Source organism: Motacilla alba, chromosome 2, assembly GCF_015832195.1.
Source record: "Motacilla alba alba isolate MOTALB_02 chromosome 2, Motacilla_alba_V1.0_pri, whole genome shotgun sequence".
In the NCBI taxonomy this organism is placed as follows: domain Eukaryota; kingdom Metazoa; phylum Chordata; class Aves; order Passeriformes; family Motacillidae; genus Motacilla; species Motacilla alba.
Window position 1 is genome coordinate 62942507 of NC_052017.1, and position 12587 is coordinate 62955093.

The following is a 12587-nucleotide window of genomic DNA, read 5'->3' on the forward strand; positions in this document are numbered from 1 at the left end:
GTTGAGGGTGGAAGAAAGTCTTCATATAATTAGCAATGTGCAGCAGAATTAGATTAGCCATAGACATCTGTAGGTCTTATTAGTAGGCATTTAAACTGCAGAAAGTGCTTTTTATTGGACTGTATTCATAAGACTGCATTCTAGAGCTCAAACACCTTTATAAAACACTAACTGAATCAAAATGAAATTAATTTGAAAGGATATATTTGAATTTAATTATCTTGAGCTGCTGAATGCTCTTTGCATACAGGGTTTTATGTGTCTATCTGAAGTGTACTTGGTGGAGAGTTTTAATTACGGCTGGAGACAGAGTAAAAATATTTGGAATGTGAAATTTATAAATGGCAGTGATTTTCAGCTAGGTGTATACACATTTCTTGGAGCTTGCTACCTTTCTTGCTTCTCTTTTTCCCCTCTTCTTAAGCTACTTTTATGTTCAAATTAATACCAGATCGTGAAAAAGGAGAAATCCTGTTGTAGCTCTTGGTCCTCTGCAGCATGATCAGAGTTGTCAGATTTGCAGCTGCAAGAGATTTTTTTACCTTTGTGTGTTTAATGGCTCATACTTCTCTGTTCTTTGACGGTACCATTTAACTGTAAAAGCGCGGGGCTGTGGATGGCATGGGACATGTGGCTGCCTTGACTACTGTCTCAGATGTCGGACATGCCAAGACTCAAAGAGCTGATTTGGCAGCTGCCCAGCAGATTTTTATAAAGGCTCAGTTGGTGGCCAGAAACCCAGGCTGTCAGAGTTGTGTTATGCAATAAATTGTTTTTCAGCAGAAGTTTCTAATCCAATTTCAGCTGTATTTTTTTTTTTGTACTATGTAATCAAAGATAAATATACATCATTTCATGGTGTTTCAGAGAAGTGAAGATGTGTAGTGTAAACATCACCCATCAGGTTGGTTTGTTTGTTTTTCTTTTAAGAAAGATTTAGACCAGTTCACCAACACAGGAAATGATGCTTAAATTATTTCGGTTTCTGCATAGGAAGGATGTATTTATATACAGCATACCTTTTCAAAGATCATTCAATGTACATCTTAGGAGGTGTTCCTTTCCTTTGAAGAGAGCACCAGGTAAGAACTTATTTATCAAGTCAGAGCTTTTGCTCAGGCATAAATTGTCTACAAATGATGGTCAGACAGAAAATTGTACCTTGTCAGGCTGTGACCTACCTGAATCATTGCAGGCCCTGCCCCTGTAATAGATGTCCTACCACCCCTTTATATTTCCCTTTCACTTCTCTATAAAGTACACAATCCATTTTTTTAAAAGTAGGTGAGGTTCATTAGAATGCAGTGAGATATTTAGGGCTCACAGTAGTTACATTACAACAAAGTTGCTTTCATTTCCTGAATGCCATGTGTGATTCCCTCCCTTTTCATGGTTGTCATGTTTCAGTGCCTTGGTGGGCTTGCATCCCTCCAAGTGTGAGTTGCTGAGCAAAGGGACAATTGCACTTTTTTCTCTGCCCCAGCAATAGTCACCGTTTGGGCATGTGGTTGGGAATAAAGAAGCTGTTCTGGATGAAGACAGTAATTTTTCTTGTCTTGGGGTGAGATTTTCACTCTTCTGATCAAGCTGGTCAATTAAGTGCATAAGGGCTAATCCTGGCATTGGTTTGGAGCAGGTCTATCCAATGTGGTGCCAGCTGAATTAAGCTGGGGATCAAAACCACTCCCTCAGTCTGAGTAATTAGCTTACACTTCCATACCTCTTTCCACCACCACACTGCCACCCTCAGTTCATGTCAGATCCCAAAGCTCAGATGTTTTGGGTGTAAAATGATTGTTTAGATTCCTAATCCGGCTTAAGAAAGTCATAGCTGTGGAGTCTGTGCTATCACTGCGATGGTTTTAGTTGAAGTTGTACTGTAAGTTGATAAATTAAAAAAACTTTAGACCAGACTCTGGATTTGTTTGGGCTTTGCCTTTTTTTCTTTTTTATTTTTTTCTTCCCCCCCCCGGTGTTTATCTTGGCGGACCAATATGGGAAACAGTTGACAGTTTGTAAGCTTTCACTAGTTTCATACTGAGTAATAGTTTTCTAGAGGTGCAGAAACATCATCAAGGCCTCTTAAGTTTATGTAAAAGAAACAACACACAAACCAACTGTTCTTAATTATTTCATTATTAGGCCTAAGATAAATTTAGGAACTATTTTTATGCCTCAGTTTTGGGAATGACTCAGATTTGGAGATTTTGGCTGTAACTTTTCTACCATAATGTATTTTTGCAAGAGCAGGTTGAAGCTCACTGGGCTTAAAAGTGCCCAAGGCCTTTAGTGACCCAAAAACCAGAGTGTTTCTCTCCCATGCTGCTATTCAGAATTCATCTGAAAGAAGGAAATGCAGTCCCTGGTGCAGCAGAAGGCAGTGAAAGAGTGCAGACCAATAGGAGATTGCAGGGGATGAAAGCTGTAGAAGTGCTAAGGCAGGAAGGAGAGAGATTTTTGTTTTCTTCCACTTTTCTTTTACCGTGATTACATCGGGAGCTGTAATGTAATGTGAGTTCTTTAGGGAAGTTTTCTGGAAGTACGAGGGGGAAAAGTAGCTATAATTACCAGATAAACATAAATGCTAAAACAGGGCCATTAATAAAGGAAATTTCCCCTTTCTTCATGTTAGTTAGCACATTTTTAAAACATGACCTATTTTCCTAAACTAGACAGAACAGATTACATTTTCCAGAAGGCATGAGTCACTCCACTATAAAGTCTCCAAGCTGTATCAATCTTCATCAACTTAAGCCATTCATGAGGTTTTATTTTTTCTCACTGAATATAAGCAGTTTGTTTTAAATGAGAAGCTGCTACATCCTCTCCGGATAGTTAAACTTGATTCAAAGGTTAAATACTAAATAAGTGTGAACTTTATTCTGAGAGAAAGGAGTGGAGGGACCTTGATAGTAAGCGAAAGACTACAAGGATATTACTGTGGATATATATGAGTATAACTAGTTTGCACCATGCTCTGCTTGGCTGTAAGAAGTCCAAGCAGCATGATAACTGCCAGAAGGAGCCAAAAATCTTTATTTATGGAGCTTCAGTTGAATATATTACAGTCTGGTTTCAAATTGTTACCCTGAAAGTTCAAACTATTGCTAGGAGTTTGTGCCGAGAAGAGCTTCCACTGTCTGGTGCTGGAGCAGCCCCCTGGGTCCTGCAGGTTATCAGAGAGGGAGGTTACGTGCCAGCAGTGGGGTTTCCCTCTGCCATGTGCACTTGGGGTGCTAAAGAGGCTGATGGAACTTTGTGATACCATGGAGACCTCCGCTAACGTAGCGGCAGGGGAAGTACGTGTGTTCATACAGCAGTGAGACTTGGCACTTACTTGTGAGGTTTGCTCTGTGCCATACACATACCGAGAAATTAGGCTTTGTAAATGAGTAAGGTAAGTGCTAATCGCAGTTAGCAGCAGTAACTCGCCCGAGACTGCATGGAAGGTTCTCTCTCAGCCTCTGAAGGTGAATCTGGGTTTTCCACCAATTCCTCTTTGGTCTGACTTTTAGAGAAAAACAGGTATAACTGTTTTTCATTGATAATATACAGCCAAAAGGCAAAAACCTGTCACAAGTCTTAATCTAGTAAACAAACATTTCCATCTCGGTCCTTTAGCTGAAAAGTAATTTGTATGATCTATGAAAATGTGTTTTCTGTTTTTCATGCAAAAGACATTTTTTTTTTTTAATGTTGCTATAAATGCAGTAAAAACCACCCTTTGAAATAGTTCTCCTTCAAAAATATCCTTGAGGAAAGGGTAGAAACTTGTGGTTTATTTTTCCCGTTGCTTCAAAATGACCTTCTTACATCTGCAGGAAAGACTCTCTAGAGGCTGTTGAACCATGAAAGCATATTCATTTAGGGCATTGGGTGCCACAGTGATTTTAACCAAGTGTTGGATGCAGTGCTGGAAAAAGAAAAAAGAGGGAACTTGTGTTTTTGTTGTTTTGCTTTTTGCAACCTGGCATGAAGAATGAGGTTAGGAGATGCGTGCTTGGGAAAGACCCAGAGAGAGAGCTGGAAACATGCCAGCCTCACTGAGTCATAACACACATGCTTATAAGTATCTTTGTACCTTACAAAGTCCTGACTTTTCAAATAAAACGATCACTGCTGTAAAAGTATTTACGTAAAAATTAAAGCAAATAACATGGAGTGCTGCATGCATTCTCCCTTGTTCCAGCTTTGTTTTACCCTGTGAACTATGACTCCTGTTTGCTTAAGGCAAGGTTGGGCCAGGCTGAAGAATGCTGTGTCTGCAATGAATGAAGGGAGAAGCTTGAGTCATGCTGCTGCTGCCCAAGGAGCTCAGCAGCTCTCATGATTTCAGGATGACATTTCACCTGCCCAGGAGGTTGTGCTAAGCCTGCCTCTTGCTTCTGCTTTTTAAAAATTAATATTTGAGTATAATTTTGGAATGATAGGAATTTAGGAAGGCTGTGTGCAGGTGACATGTGCACACCAGGCAGCTGGACTGCAGGGAACAAGCACCTAAGGTGTAGGTGAATGGTGAAAGGTACAGGTGGTGCACATTGTGATTTCTTTGCAGATATATACACGTTATGTATTGATATATATATATATATAAAAATTATTGTTATGTATTGATTAAACATGTATTATGGTCGCCGATGTTCAGACGTAAATGTGCAATGTGTGGTTCCCTAGAATGGCATAAGCAAGAAGGTGGTATTTTTTTAAAAAATATGAATTTAAAGGAAATTATGCAGTTTTGTTTCTTAATTCTGCTCCAGGGTTTCCCTGGTTGTTAATGTCTGTTAGTTTTATTCTGCGTTTATAAGATAATCTTACTGTCATGTTGGGAGGCAGAAATTATCTCAGCTAATCTGCAGTGAAGGTTGTGGGCTTGTGGTGATGAACCTACAGTTTAAGATGTTATTCAGTCCTTTTTTGGGTCTGAGTCAATAATGGACAATCCATTAGTTCCCCATAAGTCGTTTCAATGGCTAATTACTTGCGCAGTTGCAGAAATTGTTCTTTAATTCTGTCTTACATTTTTGTGAATCGAGTTCCAGCTGTTGGACGATGTTATACCCCTCTCTGCCAGCCTTGAGAGCCGTCTATTAACAAATCTCTACTCCCCGTGGAAATACTTAAAGGCAGCAATTGAGTCAGTCCCTTTGAGCTTGGATGGGGGTGGGGGCGGTGGAGTGGTGTTGAGAAGTTACATAGATTAAATTCCTCAAGGCTTTCACTTGACCATATTTCTAAACAGTTTTGGGTGTGTGTATGTTTTGCTAAAGTGAGATAACTCTTGCAGTTGGTGGTGGTGTGAGTGCAGAGCGGGCACACAAGCCCACAACAGCTTTCCCTCCACTGGGGTGACGAGGCAGAGGCAATCTGACCCATGTAATTATGGTTAAATGTGTCAGGAGCTGGAGCTGTGGCTCAGCTGAGCTCTGAGTCAGCTGCTCTCAGCATTCGGCTGCTTTTGTGCCATAGGCTCCAGGGAAGATGCGCTTGGCGACTGTGAAACCTTTTTATTGCTCCTGCAATATGGAGCCATGTGAATACAGGTGTTGGCAGAAGCTTAGCCCCTTATTTTGCTGACCTTGGATGGTACACGGTGTTGGAGAACTTGAGGACTTTTTTTCAAGCTGGGTGGTGTGGGCAGGGGAAGCGCACAGCAGAGCAGTGCACGCAGGTCAGGGGCTGCAGCCTGGACACAACAGGGCTGGTGGGGAGAGAGACTCTCCGTGTGCACTTCTAGAGGCAGCACTGCTGCTTCACAGAGCAGATGGAGCCAGTATGGTTCATCTGGAGTTTTACAGCTCCAGGAAATGAGTATGGTGTGAAGTTGCTTCAGGGGCTTCTGAGGTCTTGGTTCCCACCTTCCGGGCCCCACCTCTGGCTGGTGGCACTAATGCCCAGGCAGCCCCCAGGCTGGTGGGACTGTGTCCTGCATGTTGCTGGCACTGGGGGGGCACCTTGGCTGCCAGAAAATTGTGTATCCTTTTGCATTTAACATATTGCCTGGGGAGACCCAACACGTTACCTGAGGAGAGGGAGATGACTCCAGGCAGTTCACAGGAGGGTGGCCTAGACCAGAGGCTGATGGTGTGCAGTGGTGAGTGCCTTCCCTTCCACAGGAGGGGCTGCAGCCAGCTGGTGCCAGGGCACAGGTCCTGTACTCTGCACATGCCAATTAAAGACCAGTCCTAGGCCAGTCCTGTCAGCAGGTTGCAGCCTGTCACTGTTGAAGCAGCGAACGCTGGCATGTGCTCCTTGCAGTGAGACGTTGTGACAGAGTGGATTTAATTTCTTTTGAGGTTTTTTCTTTTTAAATTTTTTTAAATTTTTCTGGATTTTTGCCAGGGTAAAAGGGCCAGTGGGGTGAGGAACTGATGGGTGTTTTTGTGCAGCTTCCAGTACGAATGCCCGTGAAGAGAGTGAGTGGTGTCCACAGGCCTGTGTCCATAAAATGGACAGGGTCTGGACTTGCCTATAACTGTTTCCTAACTGAGCCTGACTCCCTTAAGGACTTAAGTAGTTCCCGTGAAGCAGAAACACATGATGTCCCATTGGGCCTTTGGTGGAGGGAATGCAAATGAGGGCGTCCTTGGGCAAGCTTTGTTAAAACTGGGCTGCAGCCCTCTCTGTTTAGTGTTGCTTCTGGTTAGGGCTGAAGCTGCATTGGCAGCAAAATGGTAAGCCAGAGTTGTTTGTGTAAACCTTTGTTGACAAAATAACTGGATGTACTAGTCCTTTTAAAATGCTTGCCGAGAGATTTTTTTTGTCTTTTGGTTGCTGTGGGTGTTGGGTTACAAAGTTTGATTTCTTGGCCCAGAGCTGCCTGTACTCTAAAACTCTCTGGGCATAGCTCAGCCTTCTTCAAAGTGTAGTAGCTTGTCCCTCGTGCGAAATGCACATCCTGCTGCCAACATACTGGCTGCTTTTACTGCAGTCATTGTGTTGCTTTTCTTGTTGTTGGGGTTTTGTTTTGTTTTTTGTTTTGTTTTGTTTTTTAGCCCCTGCCAAGTAATTTGTCCTAGAATTTTTTTGGAGGGAGGGTGAGGGGTGGAAATGTTTTTTGATCACAATTCAGCAGCTGAATTCCAATATGTCACTAGAGGAGCAAAGAGAAAGCTATTGCTGGTCACCCTAAATTATGCTTATTTTTTTGGAAGTTGGCGGTGTCTGTCTTTTCTTGGCACATGGATGGTCTTAAGCTCTCCTGCCTCCTGGTGGGGATTGCTGATGGGGCTTGTGGAGTTTTCAGTGTGAGGTGACAGTGACAGTACACTGCAGTACACTTACCACTTAAGGTCTCTCTAGAAATGTTAATCTTTTGCTTTGGCAATGATGTAGCCCCTGAGGAAAAGGGCAAGAATGCTCAACTAGTGATTTCCAAAGACCCCAAGACAATTACGGGGCTTATGAAAATATGATGACTTACCTGTGTCACTTACGTCTTTGTATGATTTGCTGACTTAATTTATTTGAATGCTAAAGGCTTTAGGGAAATGCTTTTCCAGGGAATTAATTTTTTAACTAAAGTGAGTACTAAATTTGACGTAGGCTGGTATTCCTTTTGATAAATTAGCATTTGTCTCCTAAAAATAAAGTAGAAAACACATGCCCCATGAGCCAAATTCCACTTGGCTTTATGCTTATATAAATTCAGAATAACTTCATTGTTATCAATGTACAACTTCATTATAACACTGCAATTAATGCAAACACGAAACCAGAAAGAAAAATAACCTGAGCCAGGAGACACAAATGAAGGCCAAAATGGCAACAAGAGAAGTTGGTTCACCAAATTTGCCTCTTCAATTTCTGCAACATTCATTTTAGTTTTTGTTGGGGTTTTTTTCCCTCCTCTTAATTACCTGGGAGAACACTTCCTGGCTGTGATAAATTTCTCCATGAGGGATTCATTATAAGGATTTTAACAATTAAGTTTTACCTCCTGCCTAACACCTGGTACATACCTACTGCTGTTTGCAGAATAAAGGATTAGAGGGACTAATGCTCTGATTTGATAATACTTATGTTTCTGTTCTGTGTTAGAGCTGATCAGGTTGCACTTTCTTACATAGTATTCTTCTTCAGTTTTTTTTTCTTTTTTTTTTTCCCCCCTTTCTTTCACTGAATTAAAAATAATCTGTGTAGCCTTAGGCTTTTGGGGGTTTATTTGGTTTTATTTGTTTTTTTGTTTTGTTCCAGGTGCACACAACTAATGTCTCCTTTCTGTTTCCATCTCCTTTAGGATGACAGTGATGGGATTCCCTGGTCAGAGGAGAGGGTGGTGCGGAAGGTCCTTTATTTATCACTGAAGGAGTTCAAGAATGCACAGAAGCGGCAGCACAGCGATGGCATTAGCGGGAGCCTCAAGGCAGTGAACGGTGAGACACCTCCGTGGTACTGCTGGAAGGAGTCAATCCTCCTTCCATGCTGCAGCAGGGAGGCAGACCAGTGTACCATCTGGTATATACACTGTGCCCTTTTGATCTGCATAGAGGAACCTCTTTCTGGAATGCTTGAGATACTTGAGTTGAAGAATCTGTATGTTTTGGTTTCTGGCTAACTGAACCAAACTGTCCTCCTCCAGTGTGGGGAGGACAGGGACAGGATGCCAATCCACAGAATAGGAGCCCTTCTAGTCAGTCTGCCTCCTGATGTGCTGAGTATGTCAGCAGAGAAGGTAACCATTTAGAGGTGATCAGCTTCAGGTGCTTTGAGGAAGTACACTTGGACAGAATTTACATACTGTCACTCAGATGCAAGAAGCTGCCTTGCTAGGATCTATCTTTGGAGTGATCCAAGTCCACAGGTGGTGTAGCACAGGATCTGCATACGGACTTAAAGGGCTGAGAAGACCCAAGTGGTGTGACATTGGACTCCCCTAGTTTAGTAGCTCACAGAGCAGTTGTTTAAAGGTATTAAAAGGAGATGCAGACAAGCTTAGATGACAGGAGCTTGAAAGGAATTTAATTTTATTTCTTTAATGCTCTAGTCAGTTATTATCTGTTGCTTCCCCTTCCCTTAAAGCTTGCTTTAAAAATCTGTGGTATCCTGAGAGGTGCATATAAAATGTGTCTCTTTCAGAGTCACTTAGACCCTTACTTGAAAAGGCTTTGTCATGCTAGCTTGAGCCTTGAAAGTGATGACTAGCAGGATTCAGATTTCTGGGCAGGCTTACAGTTTTCACTCACAAGAGCTTATTTGTTTCTTTATGGAGGTTTATGGCAGTTCCTTTTAGGCATGTGCATAACTATACATGTGCTAATGCATTAAAGCAGCAGCTGGGTGCTTGCTTGCTAGGTAATTCATATTTATATGTAGCTTGTGTTGTTGACATGGTGAGTCAGATTCCACTGAGTTTTACTGCAGGCAAGGCAAAAAACTAGGGGAATGGCTGGATAACTACAGGCAGCATGATAAAGTCACTGTATCGTGTAAGAAATTGCAAACTCCTTAATGTGATTAAAGAAGACCTCAGACTTCCCAGTTCCGTAATAATATCAAATGCTGATCTGATGGGAAGGGGCATCTAGGTTTAAGAGCAAGCCATTTATAAACTTGGAGGTGTACACAAAACAGCATTGGCTTTTTTCCTTCCAACACCTCTGCATCATTGATCTTCTGTCAAACACAATTTCTCTTGGAAAGTTTCTTATTCCATTGTGGGGGTTTTGTTTAGTCAAAGGAAAAAAGTCCAAAGGCATGAAGCACAGTAATTGTGTGTTAGGAGGCTTTGATGATGTGCCAGGTTACAGGATGACTGAGGTTTTCATGGTGTCTAGTTTCTCCAAAGGCAGTTTAAATAAAAAGTGAGTTGGCTGGGAATGCTGTGTCAATGCAGGTACCAGACATGGAGTATGCCACTGGCTTCCCCTGGCACCAGCAGAGCTCACATCTTTAGAGCTTTTCTCTTTCACAGAAATAGATGACCAGTTATTTGAGGTCTGGGGTTTTTTATTTGAGCCAGAATTAAATTCCATGTTGCTTTCTGTTTGCTGAATGATTTTTTAAAAGTCCTGTCTTGGCATTGCTCTGTTTCAACATCTCTGTCCAAGAGCATTTTTTTAGCCATTGATATTTAGAAGAATATTTCATTATGCAGAGAAAAATGAGCAAAAAGGAGGAGGATTGAAACTGTGCAGTGACATCAAGAAAATCAAACTGAAAATGCAATTTGTTAATTACATTAAAAAAAATAAAAGTAGCCATATATTTTTAAATCCCTGGGTCTCTACGGACTGGGAAAAAAGCAGATCATGCTGAGAAATTACTGAGCTATTTTGAATTCAGGGGAATGTGTAGTCTTTTAAGGATGAGTCCTAGATCCGAGATTTCATACTGTTGGGAAGAAAAAATGTTTCTTTGTATGTGTCCTTCATTCACGTTTCAGGCCACATCCATTGTTTTTTTGCATGTTGCTCCAAACGATAGCATGTGGTGAAATATAGTTTTATGTGAGTGACCCATTTTTTTATTAATTTATTTATGTGACTGTTGAAAATTGAATAGGTCATCTTTCAGTACCTGGCAAATATAACCATTTTCAAAAGTGGAAAGGAAAGGTGTGAGGGGGATTCCGGCTGTCTGAACTCCCTGCTCTGTAAAGGAATATGAATTGGTCTTGTGTGCTTCTAGTAGCTGAGGGGACTACAATCACCTGGGTAGCAGGATTTCATCTTTGTGCCACCATCTGTGATACAAAGAGACTTTCTCTGGTCTGGTTTTAGAATGGCCATTCCTTACATTTACGTATTCATAGATTTGCAATCCATACTTTGTTTTAGTAGAAAGTATTTATTTGTAGCAATAGAAGAAGGTAAAAGGTACCCCAGCTCCTTGCAGCTTGTGTCTTAAAGCAGGTTTTATGTATTTGGAGCAGCTGAAGATTGATCAACATGCTACAAAAGTTCCTTTGCCAGTGTTTGTGAAGCTGCAGCTAAACGTGTATGAAAATGATTGTCAATTGTATTTCATCTGGTGAGTTCAGTAGTATCATTAATGATTTGGTAGCTGGAAAAATATTGCCTCTTTGATTGATAGTGTGAAAAGCAAATTATTTTAAATATGGAAGATGAACCTATTAACAGAAGTATTTTCTGTATTAAAGTTTCTGGAAGCTCTGTGCTGGTGGTGGTGCAGAGACGATTAACTTCTGTGCATCTGAATAATAAATAATTAATTTAAAATAAATAAAAATTGAAATTACTTTTGGCAATTTTATGTATGATAATACCACAGCTGTCTCTGTCTCATTAGTAAATCAACTTGTTATCCTGAAAATAGCCCTACCATTTTCATTTTGTGTCTGAAACCCTGTTACTAAGTGGTTCCAATTAAAGAGAAAGGCGAGTGGGTATATTTTGGTTGTCCTGTCAGTGGTTATATTGCATGTCTGTTGGTGTTGACTCTGGATATTTGCAGAGTATAGATCAACACCATAAATTATGGCTTTGTTTCCTACATGTTCCTCTTCAGCCCTTGGGAATATAAAATTTGAAGGAGGTGCTTGTGCTGGTTGTCAAGAAACTCTCTGCTGTCCTGAAAGGGATACTGGAACTCTGATTATGGAAACAAGGTCATGCGCTGGAAAAACCCAGTGGGATTTCTTTAGTGATTTTGATTGCTGCTGCTTGTCATTTGTTTTAGGATTTTAAGAATAGGGATTGGTATTTGGAACAGTGATACCAATTTTCAGAGATCTTCATTTAAAAGGAGAGCTAAATCTAAGGAGAGCTAAATCCTTTGGGAAATTGTTTTCTTGTGCAGCTTAAAATGTGAGATAGGTCTATAAAAAGGCAATGAAAGATGTAATAATGGCTTGCATTCTGTTGATGAGAGTAAATCCAGTATCCTCAAATGACTATATCATAAAGCAAACTTTTATAACCTAAGACTTTAAGTTCTGTTTTGCAAAACTCACAGTAAAAAATTCTGTGATGCAGAAGTGCGTTTGTTGAACGGAAAAAGTGACAGTTTCCTTATTTATTTAAGATGGTTAGTTAATCTACAGAGATGACAAACCAAACGTTGTAATTATTCAAGCAGATAGTTTGTTTTGACCAGCTATACTTTGTCCTAGAAAGGTGTCATGGCAGTTTCCAGACATGTCATCTAGGTTAAGCTCACAGCAGGCATAATCTGTTTGGGAAATCAAATGTATATGAGGGAATGCTTTGCTTCAAGGCAGAAGTTGAAGTCTTGTTCATTAAGTAAATAAAGAGATGAGTGGAGAAAAGTGTAATTTTGCTATTCTGAGAGATTTCACCTTACATTTAAGGTTGTTAAAGGAACTTAATTATCTTATGTATGCACTTTAAATGGAGTGGGAACCATGGAGCACGTGGATGGAGGTGTTGGTTGGACCGTAAAGTCTTTGGTGCCCCTTTCTCCCATCACAGAATAATTTTGGTTGGAAAAGTCTTCCAGCCTTTGTCTGATCACTACCTTGTCAGCTAGACCACAGGAGTAAGTACTATGTCCAGTTGTTTCTTGAACACCTCCAGGGATGGAGACTGCACCACTTTGTACTGGTCTGCTTCTGCCCTCAGCTATTCCCATATGAAAATTCATGTGACTTTTGCTGTTTTTTTTCA

General features: G+C 40.8%; 1 protein-coding gene across 3 annotated transcripts in view; it reads left to right on the forward strand.

Annotated features, from left to right (window-relative positions):
* The window catches only part of JARID2 (jumonji and AT-rich interaction domain containing 2), a 211675-nt gene that overhangs the window by 83356 nt on the left and 115732 nt on the right, over window positions 1–12587 (forward strand). For all 3 annotated transcript variants that reach the window (XM_038124957.1, XM_038124967.1, XM_038124977.1), the window contains exon 2: window positions 8240–8375. In XM_038124957.1, coding sequence (XP_037980885.1) covers window positions 8240–8375 — 136 coding nt within the window. The remainder of the gene's footprint in view (window positions 1–8239; window positions 8376–12587) is intronic.